Genomic DNA, 15,846 nt, shown 5'->3' on the forward strand with positions numbered 1-15,846 from the left:
GGTAGTTGTAGGCAGCAATAAGGTCTGCCCTGAGCCTCCTCTTCTCCAGGCTAACCAATCCCAGCTCCCTCAGCCTCTCCTCGTAGGGTTTCTGTTCCCTTAAAATGAGAGATATCATAATTAATTTCTACCTGGAGCTGCAATTCACTCTCCCACCCACTGAAACGTGCAGAAGGCAGCCCAGCAGAAAAGAGCAGAGCCCCAAACCTGGAAAAGCAGAAGCAGCAACCAGAGGAGGAAATCTCTCGAGTGGCAATCTGAGCTCCAAACCCCATAATACTTTGTTCCAGCCAGCACTTTCATTTTGAGCTTGGCACGATGACAGCATGGTGTTGAGTGCCATCAGCAGATCCCACTCCATCCATGGCAACCCCCTGGGCAGCTGGTATACTAAACAGTTCCAAACTCCTGCAGAGTGGGTGCATGTTTAACTGCTGTTTCTTCCAGCATAGTTCATATCAACCAAGAATTTGGCCACTTAAATGTTTTGCTTCCCAATCCTTGGGTGCAACATTCAGGTAGGTTTATTTATATATATATATATATTTATCTGTTTTATAAGAGGTTGCATGAGATGAACTGGAAGGGAACTGAGGACTTTTTTGTCTTTTTCCTTTTTATTATCCATTTGTCAGCCTTTAAATAGTTTGCTGTTTATCTGCTTATGCTTTGACATGCATGCACAGGCATAAGCTCTGTAAACTCTTTGCTGATAATATGATCACAGGCTCGCAGGATGTTAGGGATCGGAAGGGATCCAAAGAGATCATCGAGTCCAACCCCCTGCTAGAGCAGGGCCATACAATCTAGCTCAGGTCACAGAGGAATGCAGCCAGAATAATGAACAATGAACAGAATGAAAAATGAACACTGAAAAAAGAGCACTAAGAAGTGCTCTTCTGTTATCTCTGTCTATCTACTCCTTACAGCAGGTCCAAACTGTAATGCTACTTATGGACTTATAGTGAGCAGGAATAAGCAGCAGCCATATTCCTGGGCTGCAGTGGCTTTGCTAAGCAGCTAAGGGCAAATTCATTTTTAACCAGTGCCTGGAGCAGGTTCAGAGGAGGTGCTGGGCAGTCATTGTAACTCACAGCACTTCAGGTGAGAGCACTTTCTCAATGGGGTGTGGGAGAGACTCTCTTTCGTCTTAAAAGCATAAGTGCAGCTAGCAAGGTCTTGGGTGGGAGGGAGAGTAATCAGTGCTGATCTGTCCTGCCTGTCATCCAGAGCACTGTCACCCTTGCAGCAGCACACAGCCAGTCTGTTGGCTTGGAGTACCCCATTTTCAGAAAGGGTAGGCAGGAGGAGCCAGGGAACTAAGGTCATGGAGCAGATCCTCCTGGAGACACTACTAAGACAGAACAGTGAAGAGGTGATTGGCTGCAATCAGCATGGCTGCACCAAGGGCAGATCCTGCCTGATGAACCTGGTGACCTTCTATGAACAGGTCACAACATTCATAGCTGAAGGGTGAGGAACTGATGGCATTGACCTGGACCTGAGCAAGGCCTTTGGCACTGTCCCACACCACATCCTGGTCTCCAAGCTGGTGCCACGTGGGTGTGATGGATGCACCACTGGATGGATAAAGAACTGGCTTGATGGCCACACCCAAAGAGTGGCTGTCAAAGGGTCCATGTCCAAGTGGAGACCAGTGACAAGCAGAGTCCCTCAGGGATCAGTCCTGGCACCAGTCTTGTTCAACATCTTTGTGGGTGCCATGGACAGAGGCAGTGAGTGCAGCCTCAGCAAGTTTGCTGATCACACCAAGCTGTGTGGTGCAGCAGCCAGGCTGGAGGGCAGGGATCCATCCAGAGGGACCTGGACAGGCTGCAGAGGTGAGCACAAGCCAACCTCAGGAGGTTCAACAAGACCAAGTGCAAGGTCTTGCATCTGGGTCAAGGCAATGCCAAGCACAACTCCAGGCTGGACTTTTTAGGCTATCAGGGAGTGACAGGACTGGGGGGAATGGAGCAAAGCTGGAGATGGGTAGGTTCAGACTGGACATGAGGAGGAAGTTGTTGAGCATGAGAGTGGTGAGAGCCTGGAATGGGTTGCCGAGGGCAGTGGTTGAGGTCCCGTCCCTGGAGGTGTTTCAGGCCAGGCTGGATGAGGCTCTGGCCAGCCTGATCCCCTTCCAACCCTAACTGATTCTGTGTTGTCTTTTCTGTGCTGGGTTTGCCTTGTAAGAGCAGGCAAAGTCCCTCTACATTAACTATAAAATAAGGTTCTTAACTGGTATTGGAAAACGTGAATCACTCTTTCAAAGTCTGTTGCCTGTTGCAGTATTTATCCTTCAGAGGCTTCCTGAAGTGGTAGTGGCAGCAGCAGAATTTTAATGCACCTTCTCTCATTCATCATTTGAAGTCTACAGCAACAAGACATCAATCTTTGACGAACCATGTCAGACTTCCTTCACATTGAAACAGCAGCTTTATAAGCATCAAAGAAGTTCAGAAACACTTTTTTTTCAATAACTGTATCTACTTTCCCCCCCCCCCCCCCTCCCGTGAGCACTCAGCCCACTGATACATCACTGGATTAGAAAGCCTGGTCTCTGTAGAATCATAGAATCAACCAGGTTGGAAGAGACCTCCAAGATCATCCAGTCCAACCTAGCACCCAGCCCTAGCCAGTCAACCAGACCATGGCACTAAGTGCCTCAGCCAGGCTTTGCCTGAACACCTCCAGGGACGGTGACTCCACCACCTCCCTGGGCAGCCCATTCCAATGCCAATCACTCTCTCTGACAACAACTTCCTCCTAACATCCAGCCTATACTTCCCCTGCCACAACTTGAGACTGTGTCCCCTTGTTCTGTTGCTGCTTGCCTGGGAGAAGAGCCCAACCCCACCTGGCTACAGCCTCCCTTCAGGGAGTTGTAGACAGCAATGAGCTCTGCCCTGAGCCTCCTCTTCTCCAGGCTGCACACCCCCAGCTCCCTCAGCCTCTCCTCATAGGCTTTGTGTTCCAGGCCCCTCACCAGCTTTGTTGCCCTTCTCTGGACACCTTCCAGCACCTCAACATCTCTCTTGAACTCAGGAGCTCAGAACTGTACACAGCACTCAAGGTGTGGCCTGACCAGTGCTGAGTACAGGGGCAGAATAACCTCCCTTGTCCTGCTGGCCACACTGCTCCTGATCCAGGCCAGGATGCCATTGGCTCTCTTGGCCACCTGGGCACACTGCTGGCTCAGCTTCAGCCTACTATCCACCAGTACCCCCAGGTCCCTTTCTTCCTGGCTGCTCTCAGCCACTCTGTCCCCAGCCTGTAGCACTGCTTCTCTTCTTCCAAAGTGAGGAGGCTGGTTTGTTTTAATGTGGGTAAATGGTTCTCTGAACAGGCCCATCAGAACTGTTGAGGTAGGTTTGTTTGTGTCATTGCTGCAGACTCTGAGTAATGGATGAACTGTTGCACTGTGACACAGGTTCAGTATGTGACCATGGTCAAATAGCCTAGCTCTTCTACACTTCTCTTATCTCATCCTTGCAATGGAGATTAAGATCCTGTGACTCAACACTGCAAGGTAAGGTTTGTCTGTAGCCTGTAAAGAAACTTCAGTGTGACATGTTTCACTCACAAAAGAAATCCTTTTCTACCCGACAGAGGCAGCACATTTTGATAGCTTAAATATTTGACAGGGAAGTCTAGGTTGATTTCTGATCATCTTAATGAGTTATTGTCAACGAGACATTCATTTGTTTCAAGAACATTGATTTTCCTCTCTCTCCAAATTTGGGTGAATGTTGAAATTTTGTAATGAATAAGAAGACTTCGAGATGGAAAACATCATAGTATCAACTAGGTTGGAAGAGACCTCCAAGATCATCCAGGCCAACCTAGCACCCAGCCCTTGACAGTCAACCAGACCATGGCACTAAGTGCCTCAGCCAGGCTTTGCCTGAACACCTCCAGGCATGCTGACTCCATCATCTCCCTGGGCAGTCCATTCCAATGCCAATTACTCTCTCTGGCAACAACTTCCTCTTAACATCCAGCCTAGACCTGCCCTGGCACAACTTGAGGCTGTGTCCCCTTGATCTGTTGCTGGTTGTCTGGCAGAAGAGCCCAACCCCACCTGGCTACAACCTCCCTTCAGGTAGTTGTAGACAGCAATGAGGTCACCCCTGAGCCTCCTCTTCTCCAGGCTAAAGAAAGAAAGGACATTATTGATATCATAGCTCAGCAAGCCTATGTGTGAAGCAGACATCACCATTGTTTCTCTTTCACAGCCTGTGATCTAATCCTCCTCACCAGAACATTCTAGCTAGCTTCAAACTAGCACACTTAGCCCAGCAGCTGCATCACATCAATGCTTATCCCTGTTTCACAGCTGGAGATTCAAGAAGACAGAGAGGTGAAGGTCAAGCCATCTGAACTTCAAAATAGATCTCTCTACAAGCACTTTAAAAATCCCCTCTTACTGATTAGATATTTGCTCTCTGCTTGAGGACTGAGGGTACTTGTGATCCAGGTCATTCATCCCATCAAGCAAAGACATTTGACACTCTGATTACTAAACAGCAGGTAATAGAGAAACTGAACAAAGCCACCAGCCGTAACTGTCGCTGTCAGCTATCCACTAACCAGAGCAAACACTCTATGAGTGACTTAAAGAACAGAGATGTTATTTGTCTAATTACTTGCTGCAGAGTTGGCTGCTTGTTGTCACAGAAAAATGGTGTTTAACATAGATGTGTGGTCACATAAGGTGTGATACTTTCTCCCTCTTTTGTCTCCTCACTTATGATCCTGCCACATTTACATTCTGGGTTTCCATGGTGTTTAATCCTCAGGTCTCTAAAATATTAAAGCCACTTGAGTCACTAGGTCAATGTTGCCTTGCATGCATTGAATACTAATGCAGAAGCACTGCTTTGTATTGCAGGCTGAGTGATGAGACTTGCAAGAGGAGGGAGGATCGATCAGAAACCTTTTAGGTGCTGCAGGAACATTGACAGCATTATAGTGTAAATCAAAGCAAAGGAAACATGGCCAACAAAACTGAAAGAGTTTGTCAGGTCATTTTGGTTTGGTTTTGTTTGTGGTTTGGGCTCTTTTTGTTGTTGTCTGTTTGTTGGTTTTTAATATCTCTTAATTAGGAAATACATAGAGGAAATGCAACTTTTAGTTGCTGGTCTGTACTAGCTGTTTGTGCAGAATCATAGAATCAAGCAGGTTGGAAGAGACCTCCAAGATCACAGTATCACAGTATCACCAAGGTTGGAAGAGACCTCACAGATCATCAAGTCCAACCCTTTACCACAGTGCCCAAGGCTAAACCATGGCACCAAGTGCCACATCCAACCTTGCCTTGAACTGCCCCAGGGACGACGACTCCACCACCTCCCTGGGCAGCCCATTCCAATGCCAATCACTCTCTCTGCCAACAACTTCCTCCTCACATCCAGCCTAGACTTCCCCTGGCACAACTTGAGACTGTGTCCCCTTGTTCTGTTGCTGGGTGCCTGGCAGAAGAGCCCAACCCCACCTGGCTACAGCCTCCCTTCAGGTAGTTGTAGACAGCAATGAGCTCTGCCCTGAGCCTCCTCTTCTGCAGGCTGCACACCCCCAGCTCCCTCAGCCTCTCCTTATAGGCTTTGTGTTCCAGGCCCCTCCCCATCTTTGTTGCCCTTCTCTGGACACCTTCCAGCACCTCAACATCTCTCTTGAATTGTAAATGCAGCTGTATGGCTTTCTGTAGATGTGTTGTATCAGAGTGTGTGGCTTGAACAGCTGAATGGTAAAATCCACCCACGAGCTAACCTGTGCAACAGACAGTGGTTTAATTTTTTTGGCATGTAAAGTTGCATGAGTGGAGTTTAGAGCTGTTTGGCAAAGACCAGCAGCAGCTCCTGCTTCCAAGAGCTGCCCTCATGTTAGTGGAGTGCCACAATATCTGACCATAACCCATAAATATCTGGTGAGTCTTCATATTGATTTCCCATTGGAATGGGCTGCCCAGGGAGGTGGTGGAGTCACCGTGCCTGGAAGTGTTCAGGCAAAGCCTGGCTGAGGCACTTAGTGCCATGGTCTGGTTGACTGGCTAGGGCTGGGTGCTAGGTTGGCCTGGATGATCTTGGAGGTCTCTTCCAACGTGGTTGATTCTATGATTATATGATATTGTCTCACCAAACTTAGAAGGACCTGGTGATAAAAGTGTATATTCAGGGCCTGTGCTCTGCAATCAGGAGGAAAGCATAATGATGGCAAGAGAAGCAGGCAGGTAAGCAGGCTAAATGAATCGGTGGGTAGAGGCAGAAGTCCACTTAACAAGGGAGCAAAGCAGATAAGTAGGAAGGGTGCTGGAGCATGTCTAGAGAAGGGCAATGAGGCTGGCGAAGGGCCTGCAGTACGTGGCATGTAAGGAGTGTCTGAGGGATTTGGGGTTGTTGAATCTGGAGAAGAATAGACCAAGAGGAGACCTCATTGCTCTCTATGACTACCTGAAGGGAGGTTGGAGCAAGGAGGTGGCAGCCTCTTCTCCTTGGTGGTAAGTGGCAGAACTGAAGGAAATTATTTCAAGCTGCACCAAGGGAGGCTTAGACTGGATGTTAAGAAATATTCCTTCACTGGAAGTGTTCTTGAGCACTGGAATGGTCTGGCAGGGCAGTGACAGAGTCACTGTCCCTGGAGGTGTTCAAAGAAGTGTGTGGACCTGGCACTTGGGGACATGGGTTAGAGATGACTCCAATGCTGGGGTGGGTGTTGGACAGGGTGGTCTTTGAGGTCTCTTCCAACTGGATGTACTCTGTGGTTCTGTGAATTAAGAACTACAAACAAATGTATTCTGTCTTTCCATACGTGTCTCTCACTGGTCATCTGAGTTCCAGTGCCAGGTGTGAGACTGGGGCAGCTGCAATTACTCAGAGCACAGGGGTGAAATAATTGTGGTGATTATAATCCTGAACTCGTGCTTGCTGGTTTCAATTGCTAGTCAGACCTGTCTCATGGCAAAGCATAAATTACAAGCACAGCAGGAGCTTGTTGCTGTCATGACTGAGGTCTGATCATTCTGTATCTGTTGTTTAATTAAATTTGCTTACAGCTTCCACGTTACATTACACTAAAGATAAGATCTGAAGCTGTTCTTCCTTTGGTTTCTTTTCACCTTTTAATCCATCAGCACTGCTAAGATCAAACTGCTTCCCTGAAAGTAGTTAAATCTCTTTTCATTGTCACAGCCTGCTCCTTTCGAACTCATTCGATCATAGATGATCTGGATGAGGGCATGGAGTCAGTCATCAGCAAGTTTGCAGATGACACTAAACTGGGGGCAGATGTGACTGAGTTGGAAGGCAGAAGGGCTCTGCAGCAGGACCTTGACCGCCTGGACAGATGGGCAGAGGCCAATGGGATGGGGTTCAATAGCTCCAAGTGCAGGGTGCTGCACTTTGGCCACAACAACCCCATGCAGAGATACAGGCTGGGGTCAGAGTGGCTGGAGAGCAGCCAGACAGAGAGGGATCTGGGGGTGCTGATTGATACCCACCTGAACATGAGCCAGCAGTGTGCCCAGGTGGCCAAGAGAGCCAGTGGCATCCTGGCCTGCATCAGGAATGGTGTGGCCAGCAGGAGCAGGGAGGTCATTCTGCCCCTGTACTCTGCACTGGTTAGACCACACCTTGAGTGCTGTGTTCAGTTCTGGGCCCCCCAGTTTAGGAGGGACATTGAGATGCTTGAGCGTGTCCAGAGAAGGGCAACGAGGCTGGGGAGAGGCCTTGAGCACAGCCCTACGAGGAGAGGCTGAGAGAGCTGGGATTGGTTAGCCTGGAGAAGAGGAGGCTCAGGGGAGACCTCATTGCTGTCTACAACTACCTGAGGGGAGGTTGTGGCCAGGAGGAGGTTGCTCTCTTCTCTCAGGTGGCCAGCTCCAGAACAAGAGGACACAGCCTCAGGCTGTGCCAGGGGAAATTTCGTCTCGAGGTGAGGAGAAAGTTCTTCCCTGAGAGAGTCATTGGACACTGGAATGGGCTGCCCAGGGAGGTGGTGGAGTCGTCGTCCCTGGGGCAGTTCAAGGCAGGATTGGACGTGGCACTTGGTGCCATGGTCTGGCCTTGGGCACTGTGGTAAAGGGTTGGACTTGATGATCTGTGAGGTCTCTTCCAACCTTGGTGATACTGTGATACTGTGATACTGTGATTCATGCACTGAAGCAAAGGGCTGAGTATTCTACAGTGAGTTAAGCTTTGACTTGTCTTCAGTGAGCAGAACAGGTATGATTAGCTGCTTGTGGAGACAGTCCAATGGCCACTGCTGCACAGCATCTGAACACCTGCAGCACTACCAAAACTACCACATGGAATTTCCAGCCTTTGAGGGTTGCATTTGAGATTGAACAGCTCAGGAGCTATGCAGAAACATAGATACGTGTTCACATCATAGAGACAGTCCAAGCATCTCACAGTTTCTCTGCTGGGGGGAGTTCTGTAGGTGGAAACTTCAGGCAAAAAAAGCAGTTCAGAGAATCAAATGAGGCAGCTTTGATGTTATGGATTTTTTTTTTAGCTTTTTGAATAGAAGCCTTAAGATTCAGATTTCCCTTTTGTTAAAAATCAGCATCTTAGAGTTTTGATGTCTTCAGCCCTAATGTGAATTGCAAATTTATGGTGTTTATATTGCTTAATGCAGTTGATTTTGTTCTTTTATCAGAAAAAAAAAAAGGGCCTGGTGCATCAATGTTAAAATTAATTTCACACATCAGCTATCTACATAAACATTAAACTTTATTTCCTAGTACTGAGTCTATATCAGCACTTCCCTACTCTCCTTTTGGAGGTGCTTGCTGTCAAAGGCAGTAAATGTGAGCTGGTAAAAGCTGATGACCTCTGAGAAGAAGAGTGGCTTCACAGTGGTCTAGCATGTTTTATGGCTTTCATATAGTCCATTCTGCTCTCAAAACTGCAAAGCCTTCTTTAACAAAAAATTGCTTTTCATCCATTGATAGCTGACAGAGCAGTGAATCTGAAAAGCATGACACACTTCTGCCATTGCTCTGCATAGAAGCAGCCAGGCAGAAAGGGACCTGGGGGTACTGGTAGAGAGTAGCTGAACAGGAGCCAGCAGTGTGCCCAGGTGGCCAAGAGAGCCAATGGCATCCTGGCCTGCATCAGGAACAGTGTGGCCAGTAGGACAAGGGAGGTTATTCTGCCCCTGTACTCAGCACTACTCAGGCCACACCTTGAGTGCTGTGTCCAGTTCTGGGCCCCTCAATTCAAGAGAGATGTTGAGGTGCTGGAAGATGTCCAGAGAAGGGCAACAAAGCTGGTGAGGGACCTGGAGCACAAAGCCTATGAGGAGAGGCTGAGGGAGCTGGGGGTGTGCAGCCTGGAGAAGAGGAGGCTCAGGGCAGAGCTCATTGCTGTCTACAACTACCTGAAGGGAGGCTGTAGCCAGGTGGGGTTGGTCTCTTCTGCCAGGCAACCAGCAACAGAACAAGGGGACACAGTCTCAAGTCGTGCTGAAGGAGGTCTGGGCTGGGTGTGAGGAGGAAGTTGTTGGCAGAGAGAGTGATTGGCATTGGAATGGGCTGCCCAGGGAGGTGGTGGAGTCACTGCCCCTGGAGGTGTTGAAGCCAAGCCTGGCTGAGGCACTTAGTGCCATGGTCTGGTTGCCTGGCTAGGGCTAGGGCTAGGTTGGCCTGGATGACCTCGGAGGTCTCTTCCAACCTGCTTGATTCTATGATTCTATGCATCTCAATGTTCATATTTCAATTAACACTGACCTGCACTGAGAGATCAATTTCAGTTGCCTATGAGTTTATATAAGAAAGTTGGTACAGAAGCCTGCACTGTTTTAATGGATGTGCTGTTTTCATACCTGCTCTCACTAGATCAAATCCTTTGTTATAGGCTGTGTTTGGTTTTAAAGAAAAGCATGCTATTGCACCACTGTAGCCTTCTTTGATGAAGATCAGTTGCATGGCTGTAACAATACATTGTCCTCTTGATGAGCAGGAAGGCCATTCTTTTGAAAGGTGAGCAAGACAATAAAATGAGGGGGGAGGGGATTAATTAATTTGCTTTAAATTAAAGAACTCTATTCAAAAAACATAAGATGCCTGTAAGGCAGCCATCCTTTTCTGCTAAGGGCACAGATGTTTGTTTTTCTGACCAATTTTCACACACCCCCCCCACACACACACTGTTGTTTACCACCTCTCATGCACATTTTTCTCTTTCTGGTTTGTGTCCTTGGAAGCTGAAGTGATAGTCCTCAGCCACTGGAGAAATTGTTATTGCAGGGTACCTATAATGTAGCAAAAAAAACTCATCTATTCACATGATTGTAGGCAGATGAATGTTGTCACTCTGCTGAGCTGTCGTTTGTCAGTATATTACATTCAAGAGAGCAACAGTGGGAAAAAAACAACTCTACAGCAGTTATGCCTATCAGGTGCTCTTAATAAATCAAAATGAAAGGAATTTCACTCATCAGGCAAAATGAGGGCTAACTCTGTGTGGAACTCCCCTTCTTAATGCCTTTAGTGAACCAGAGCATTTCCTTTTTACTGCCCAGACACAGTGTGTGGGACCAGGCCATTGATGTGGCACTTCCATACAACCAACCCTGCATAGGAACAGGTAATTCTGTAGCACAGCAGCAATGGTTTCTCTGTGTTCTGAGACACAGCCAGAGAACATTGTGATTGGATTCCAAGGTGTGCTGGTTTGAGCCTAGATAGGTGAGAAGAATTAGATTACAGGCTGTGAGAAGGAAACAAAGGTGATGTCTACTTCACTCATAGGCTTGCTGAGATGGATAAGAACAAGAACATAAATATAGTTAACAGAGTTGCTGTCTGGGCTTTGTGGGCTGCACTTCTCTCTCTAACCTAACCTGCTGTCTGTGTGACCAATCCACCTGCTACCTAACCCCCCCAGCTGACCCTCCAATCTTCCTTGGGCACAAGGCAATGTCTAGGGGAAGGCAGAGGGGAGGGAGAAGGTGGAAGGGTGGTTGGGAGGCCCTCCTGGGGACTCAGGTTTCTGGGAGGGCTGCTGAGCTTCTCTATTACCTTTTTCCTTGTCTATTTCTGTCTATAACTGTAAATCTCTGCTTGTCTATTGCACTAAGCTGTAAATATAAAGCTTCATTCCATTTCCAGAGCTGTTGAGTTTAGTCTGGGTGATTTTCCTAAGTGTGGGGGGTGGGGAACATCCAAACCATCACAAAAAGTATGAGAATATCTTACAGTATGTCAGAGCAAGCTGCCTAAGAGGTCAAGGGCAGGTACAGCACTTCCTGCTGCGGTTGACATCGTATGTGTGTGAAGCCAGGCAGTGGTGACAGGCAGAGGGTGAGGAAGAAAGCAGTTCCAGGTAATGAAGCTGCTCCCTGCTGACTATTTGGAACATAATGCTGCAGAGGACTTGGATGTGTTTCTCTGTCTGGGTGAATTTGACAGCAAAGCAATGACTTGTGCACTTCTGAGCTAGTTTTCAGTGTTCCACGTTGCTCAAGAAGCACAAATACCAAGGGGGAAAAAAATTGCAGCTGTTTTGTTTTGAGCAAGCATATCCACACGTGCTGCTTGGCTATTGGGTGATTCACTAATGTTTTGTGAGTCTGGGATGCCTTCATTAGGCTAGCAGTTTGAAATTGCATTCAACCATGCAGGATGCAATTTAGATCAGAAGTGTCCATAGTAATTGTTAAAGGAGGTGACCTAGATGTGATTTAACTACAAATTATTCAGCAAAAGAAAATAAATAAATAGCTAATGTTCCTGTGAGGTAAGAAAAGTGAATCTCTGACCACCCCCTCACTGTGTGATTTTGTGCAAAACTGGCCTGCCACACTAATTCAAGGATTGGCTCCTGCTATTTAACTTCCCTTTCATTCTCCTCAATGTGGTTCCAAATGATGATGTCCTGTGATATATCTCTAATATTAGTGGGACAAGATTTTCACTGATCCACAAATTGCACTGGGTTGGAAAGGACCCTCAATGGTCACCTTGCTCAAGCTCCCTGCAATGGGCACGGACACCTCCAATAGATCACTGCACACCTGTTTGAAGGAGCAGAGGGAGATGATATGGGTTTGGATTTTTATTACTTCTCTGAGATTTATCTGTATCACCAGAGCAGGTGAGAGAATTGCTGCTCCTCAGTAATGACATTCACCCTTTGTGAGAGTCTAAAGCCTCATAGAATCATAGAATCAACCAGGTTGGAAGAGACCTCCAAGATCATCCAGTCCAATCTATCACCAAGCCCTATCCAAACAACCAGTGCCTCATCCAGTCTTTTCTTGAACACTTCAGGGATAGAGACTCCACCACCTCCCTGGGCAGCCCATTCCAATGGCAAATTACTCTCTCTGGGAAGAACTTCCTCCTATGTGAAGGTTTGGGTGTTCCCCACCCCACACACACTTTGGAAATTGCCCAGACCAGACTCAGCCAGCTCTGGAAATTGAATGAAGCTTTGTATTTACAGCTTAGCACAACAGACAAGCAGAGATTTGCAGTGCATACAGTTATAGACAGAAATAGACAAGGTAAAAAGTAATACAGAAGCAGAGCAGCCCTCCCAGAAACCTGAGTCCCCAGGAGGGGCTCTCAACCACCCTTCCACCTTCTCTCTCTCACCTCTCTCAACTTTACCTCAGTCCCAAGGAAGAATGGAGGTATGGCCAGGGGGTTAGGAAGCAAAGTGGATTAATCAGAGAGGCTAGAGAGAGAAATGCAGCTCAGGCAATGCCCCAAGCAGAAGTGCCTTGTCTATGTTTGGATTCTTGTTCTTATCCAACTCAGCAAGTCTATGAGTGCAGTAGACATCATCACTGTTGCCTTTTCAGAGCCTGTAATCTAGTTCTTCTCACCAAAACATTCTAGCTAGCTTCAAACTAGCACACCTAACATCCAGCAAGTCTAAGCCAGCTACTGTTGAGACCGTGGGTTCTAGGGCTGCATGCTTGTATCTCGGAGCAGAGCTGAGAAAATTCAAGGGCTGACTACTGGATCCATGATACATGTGCAGATTTTCCACTAACAGACCTTCATCCTCACCAACCAGAGGGAACAGGATGGGGCCACTGGTGCCATCTGTGTGCGCCTGAGTGCTTCTGTCTCTGTTATCATGTGTCTATCACCTGTCAGGAAGAGCAGTTTGTGGTATCCCCTGGTTACTATGAGGTAAGCTTTCCTATGCATCAGATACCTCGAGTACTGGGGCTGAGAGAGACCAGTGCTGAAGCGAATATATGGATAAATAAAAGCAGATAGCTTGTTTGTTCTGGGCCACAATGAGACTATCACAGGCTGCCTGTAAAAGTTACTTTACATCTGGCCTGTGGTCAGTGTAGCGAGAGGGAGTTCTTAGGCAGCACTCTGCATCTACCGTGAGCACAGCTTGTTGTGAAGGGGTTTTGTCTGGGTTTTGGGGGATGAAATCATAGAATCATGGAATCATAGAATCATAGAATCAGCCAGGTTGGAAGAGACCTCCAAGATCATCCAGCCCAACCTAGCACCCAGCCCTAGCCAGTCAGCTAGACCATGGCACTAAGAGCCTCATCCAGTCTTTTCTTGAAGACCCCCAGGGACGGTGCCTCCACCACCTCCCTGGGCAGCCCATTCCAATGCCAATCACTCTCTCTGGGAAGAACTTCTTCCTAACATCCAGCCTATACCTACCCTGGCACGACTTGAGACTGTGTCCCCTTGTTCTATTGCTGGTTGCCTGGGAGAAGAGGCCAACCCCCACCTGGCTACAATGCCCCTTCAGGTAGTTGTAGACAGTTATAAGATCACCCCTGAGCCTCCTCTTCTGCAGGCTAAACAGGCCCAGCTCCCTCAGCCTCTCCTCATAGGGTTTGTGTTCCAGGCCCCTCCCCAGCTTTGTTGCCCTTCTCTGGACATGTTCCAGCACCTCAACATCTTTCTTGAATTGAGGGGCCCAGAACTGGACACAGTACTCAAGGTGTGGCCTGACCAGTGCAGAGTACAGGGGCAGAATAACCTCCCTTGTGCTACTGGCCACACTGTTCCTGATGCAGGCCAGGATGCCATTGGCTCTCTTGGCCACCTGGGCACACTGCTGGCTCATCTTCAGCTTACTATCTATCAGTACCCCCAGGTCCCTTTCCTCCTGGCTGCTCTCCAGCCACTCAGTCCCCAGCCTATAGCGCTGCTTGGGGTTATTGTGGCCGAATATGAGGCTGAATTTAAAAGGGTTTAAATAATTTAATATTATATACACAAGGAATTCCCCCCCCCCCCCCCTTTCCCCCAAGCTTATATACAGCTGCCCCACACAAGTTCTTTGTATGCGGTTGGGAAATTATATTACAGGATGTCTATTTACAGCAAAAATCAGAAATTTAGTAGAGGTTTGGAAAGATATGGGTAGGGAGTCTCGTGGCATGGAAGTGCCACTGGCAAAATTACTGAGAGTCTATGCTGCCCGAATCGAGATCACTCAGTTGCTCACTGGCTGGAGTCAGTCTCGATGGTCCCTAATACGTGCGGCATAGCAAAGCTACGTTGTTGACCCTTGTTGAGTCCTCTGTTCAGTTCTGGGCCCCCCAGTTTAGGAGGGACATTGAGGTGCTTGAGCGTGTCCAGAGAAGGGCAACGAGGCTGGGGAGAGGCCTTGAGCACAGCCCTATGAGGAGAGGCTGAGGGAGCTGGGATTGGTCAGCCTGGAGAAGAGGAGGCTCAGGGCAGACCTTATTGCTGTCTACAACTACCTGAGGGGTGGTTGTGGCCAGGAGGAGGTTGCTCTCTTCTCTCAGGTGGCCAGCACCAGAACAAGAGGACACAGCCTCAAGCTACGCCAGGGGAAATTTAGGCTGGAGGTGAGGAGAAAGTTCTTCCCTGAGAGAGTCATTGGACACTGGAATGGGCTGCCCGGGGAGGTGGTGGAGTCGCCGTCCCTGGAGCTGTTCAAGGCAGGACTGGACGTGGCACTTGGTGCCATGGTCTGGCCTTGAGCTCTGTGCTAAAGGGTTGGACTTGATGATCTGTGAGGTCTCTTCCAACCCTGATGATACTGTGATACTGTGGTACTGTGAATAGTTCAGTGTTGTGGAGGCAGTAATTAATGTGTGGCCGAGTCAGGAATTTTTATACAAAAATAGAGTTGTTTTATTCTCCCAAAAACCCGCCCCCAAACCTATATATACAAAGATTAATTTAGTTTAATTAGCAGATTCAGTTGCTTGAGAATATCTACAGGGATGCCATCGATAATCTGACTATTTGGGAAGTCAGAAGTTGGAAAAGGCTTTAGCTATTAATTAATAGCATTTTTCTTACTAATAAAGTTGAGCCAAAATAACTCAGGATCAGGCTGACTTCCTCATGCGGTCTGCCTCTCTCGTTCCCTTTCAGCAGCTGCAGGTGGACCATTAAGGGTCGTTAGGCTTACAAAGGGTGTCAATAGGTGAAGTAGTCTTTGAAGATCTCTCTGCATCCAGGTCAGGTGAGAGTGGGGGGGGAAGAACTCTCAGGCAAGCACGAAGGTTCAGGCAGTAACGAACTCCAAGCGGGGATGAACTCCAAGGCGGGAACCCCCAAAGGTGGGAAGCCCCCAATATCTATATCCTCTCTAGACAAAGAGCAGAGTTACCACTTCCTTAGGCACGAAAGGCACAGCCAATCCCAGCCCGATTCCAGCGCGGGCACTGCACAGGGCACTCCTCGTGCGGGCAGGACCCCTTTGCTCACCCCCTTCATGCCTGCAGGGCAGGTGAGGGGGAGGGGAACCAGGTGGCTTTCCCCCTCCCATTCAAGCCACTGCAGGAGAGGAATTTAGGGGTATACAGGACTCCAGGACATTCAGTTCAGGGATTATTGGGGCGCGCTGTCTGAAGGCTCCATGGGCACAATTGAGC

General features: G+C 48.2%; 1 protein-coding gene across 4 annotated transcripts in view; it reads left to right on the forward strand.

The window, feature by feature from the left end:
- The first annotated feature begins 433 nt into the window (after positions 1–433).
- Positions 434–15,846, forward strand: part of DNAH14 (dynein axonemal heavy chain 14) — a 53,298-nt gene continuing 37,885 nt past the window's right edge. For 3 of the 4 annotated variants that reach the window (XM_064164584.1, XM_064164587.1, XM_064164586.1), the window contains exon 1: positions 434–518. In XM_064164584.1, the coding sequence (XP_064020654.1) occupies positions 483–518 (36 nt within the window). In that variant the 5' untranslated portion in view covers positions 434–482. Of the gene's footprint in view, positions 519–9,749; positions 9,980–15,846 lie in introns of those variants that run through there. The other variant, XM_064164585.1, reaches the window with a different exon arrangement.

This window comes from Pogoniulus pusillus, chromosome 25 (genome assembly GCF_015220805.1).
Source record: "Pogoniulus pusillus isolate bPogPus1 chromosome 25, bPogPus1.pri, whole genome shotgun sequence".
In the NCBI taxonomy this organism is placed as follows: domain Eukaryota; kingdom Metazoa; phylum Chordata; class Aves; order Piciformes; family Lybiidae; genus Pogoniulus; species Pogoniulus pusillus.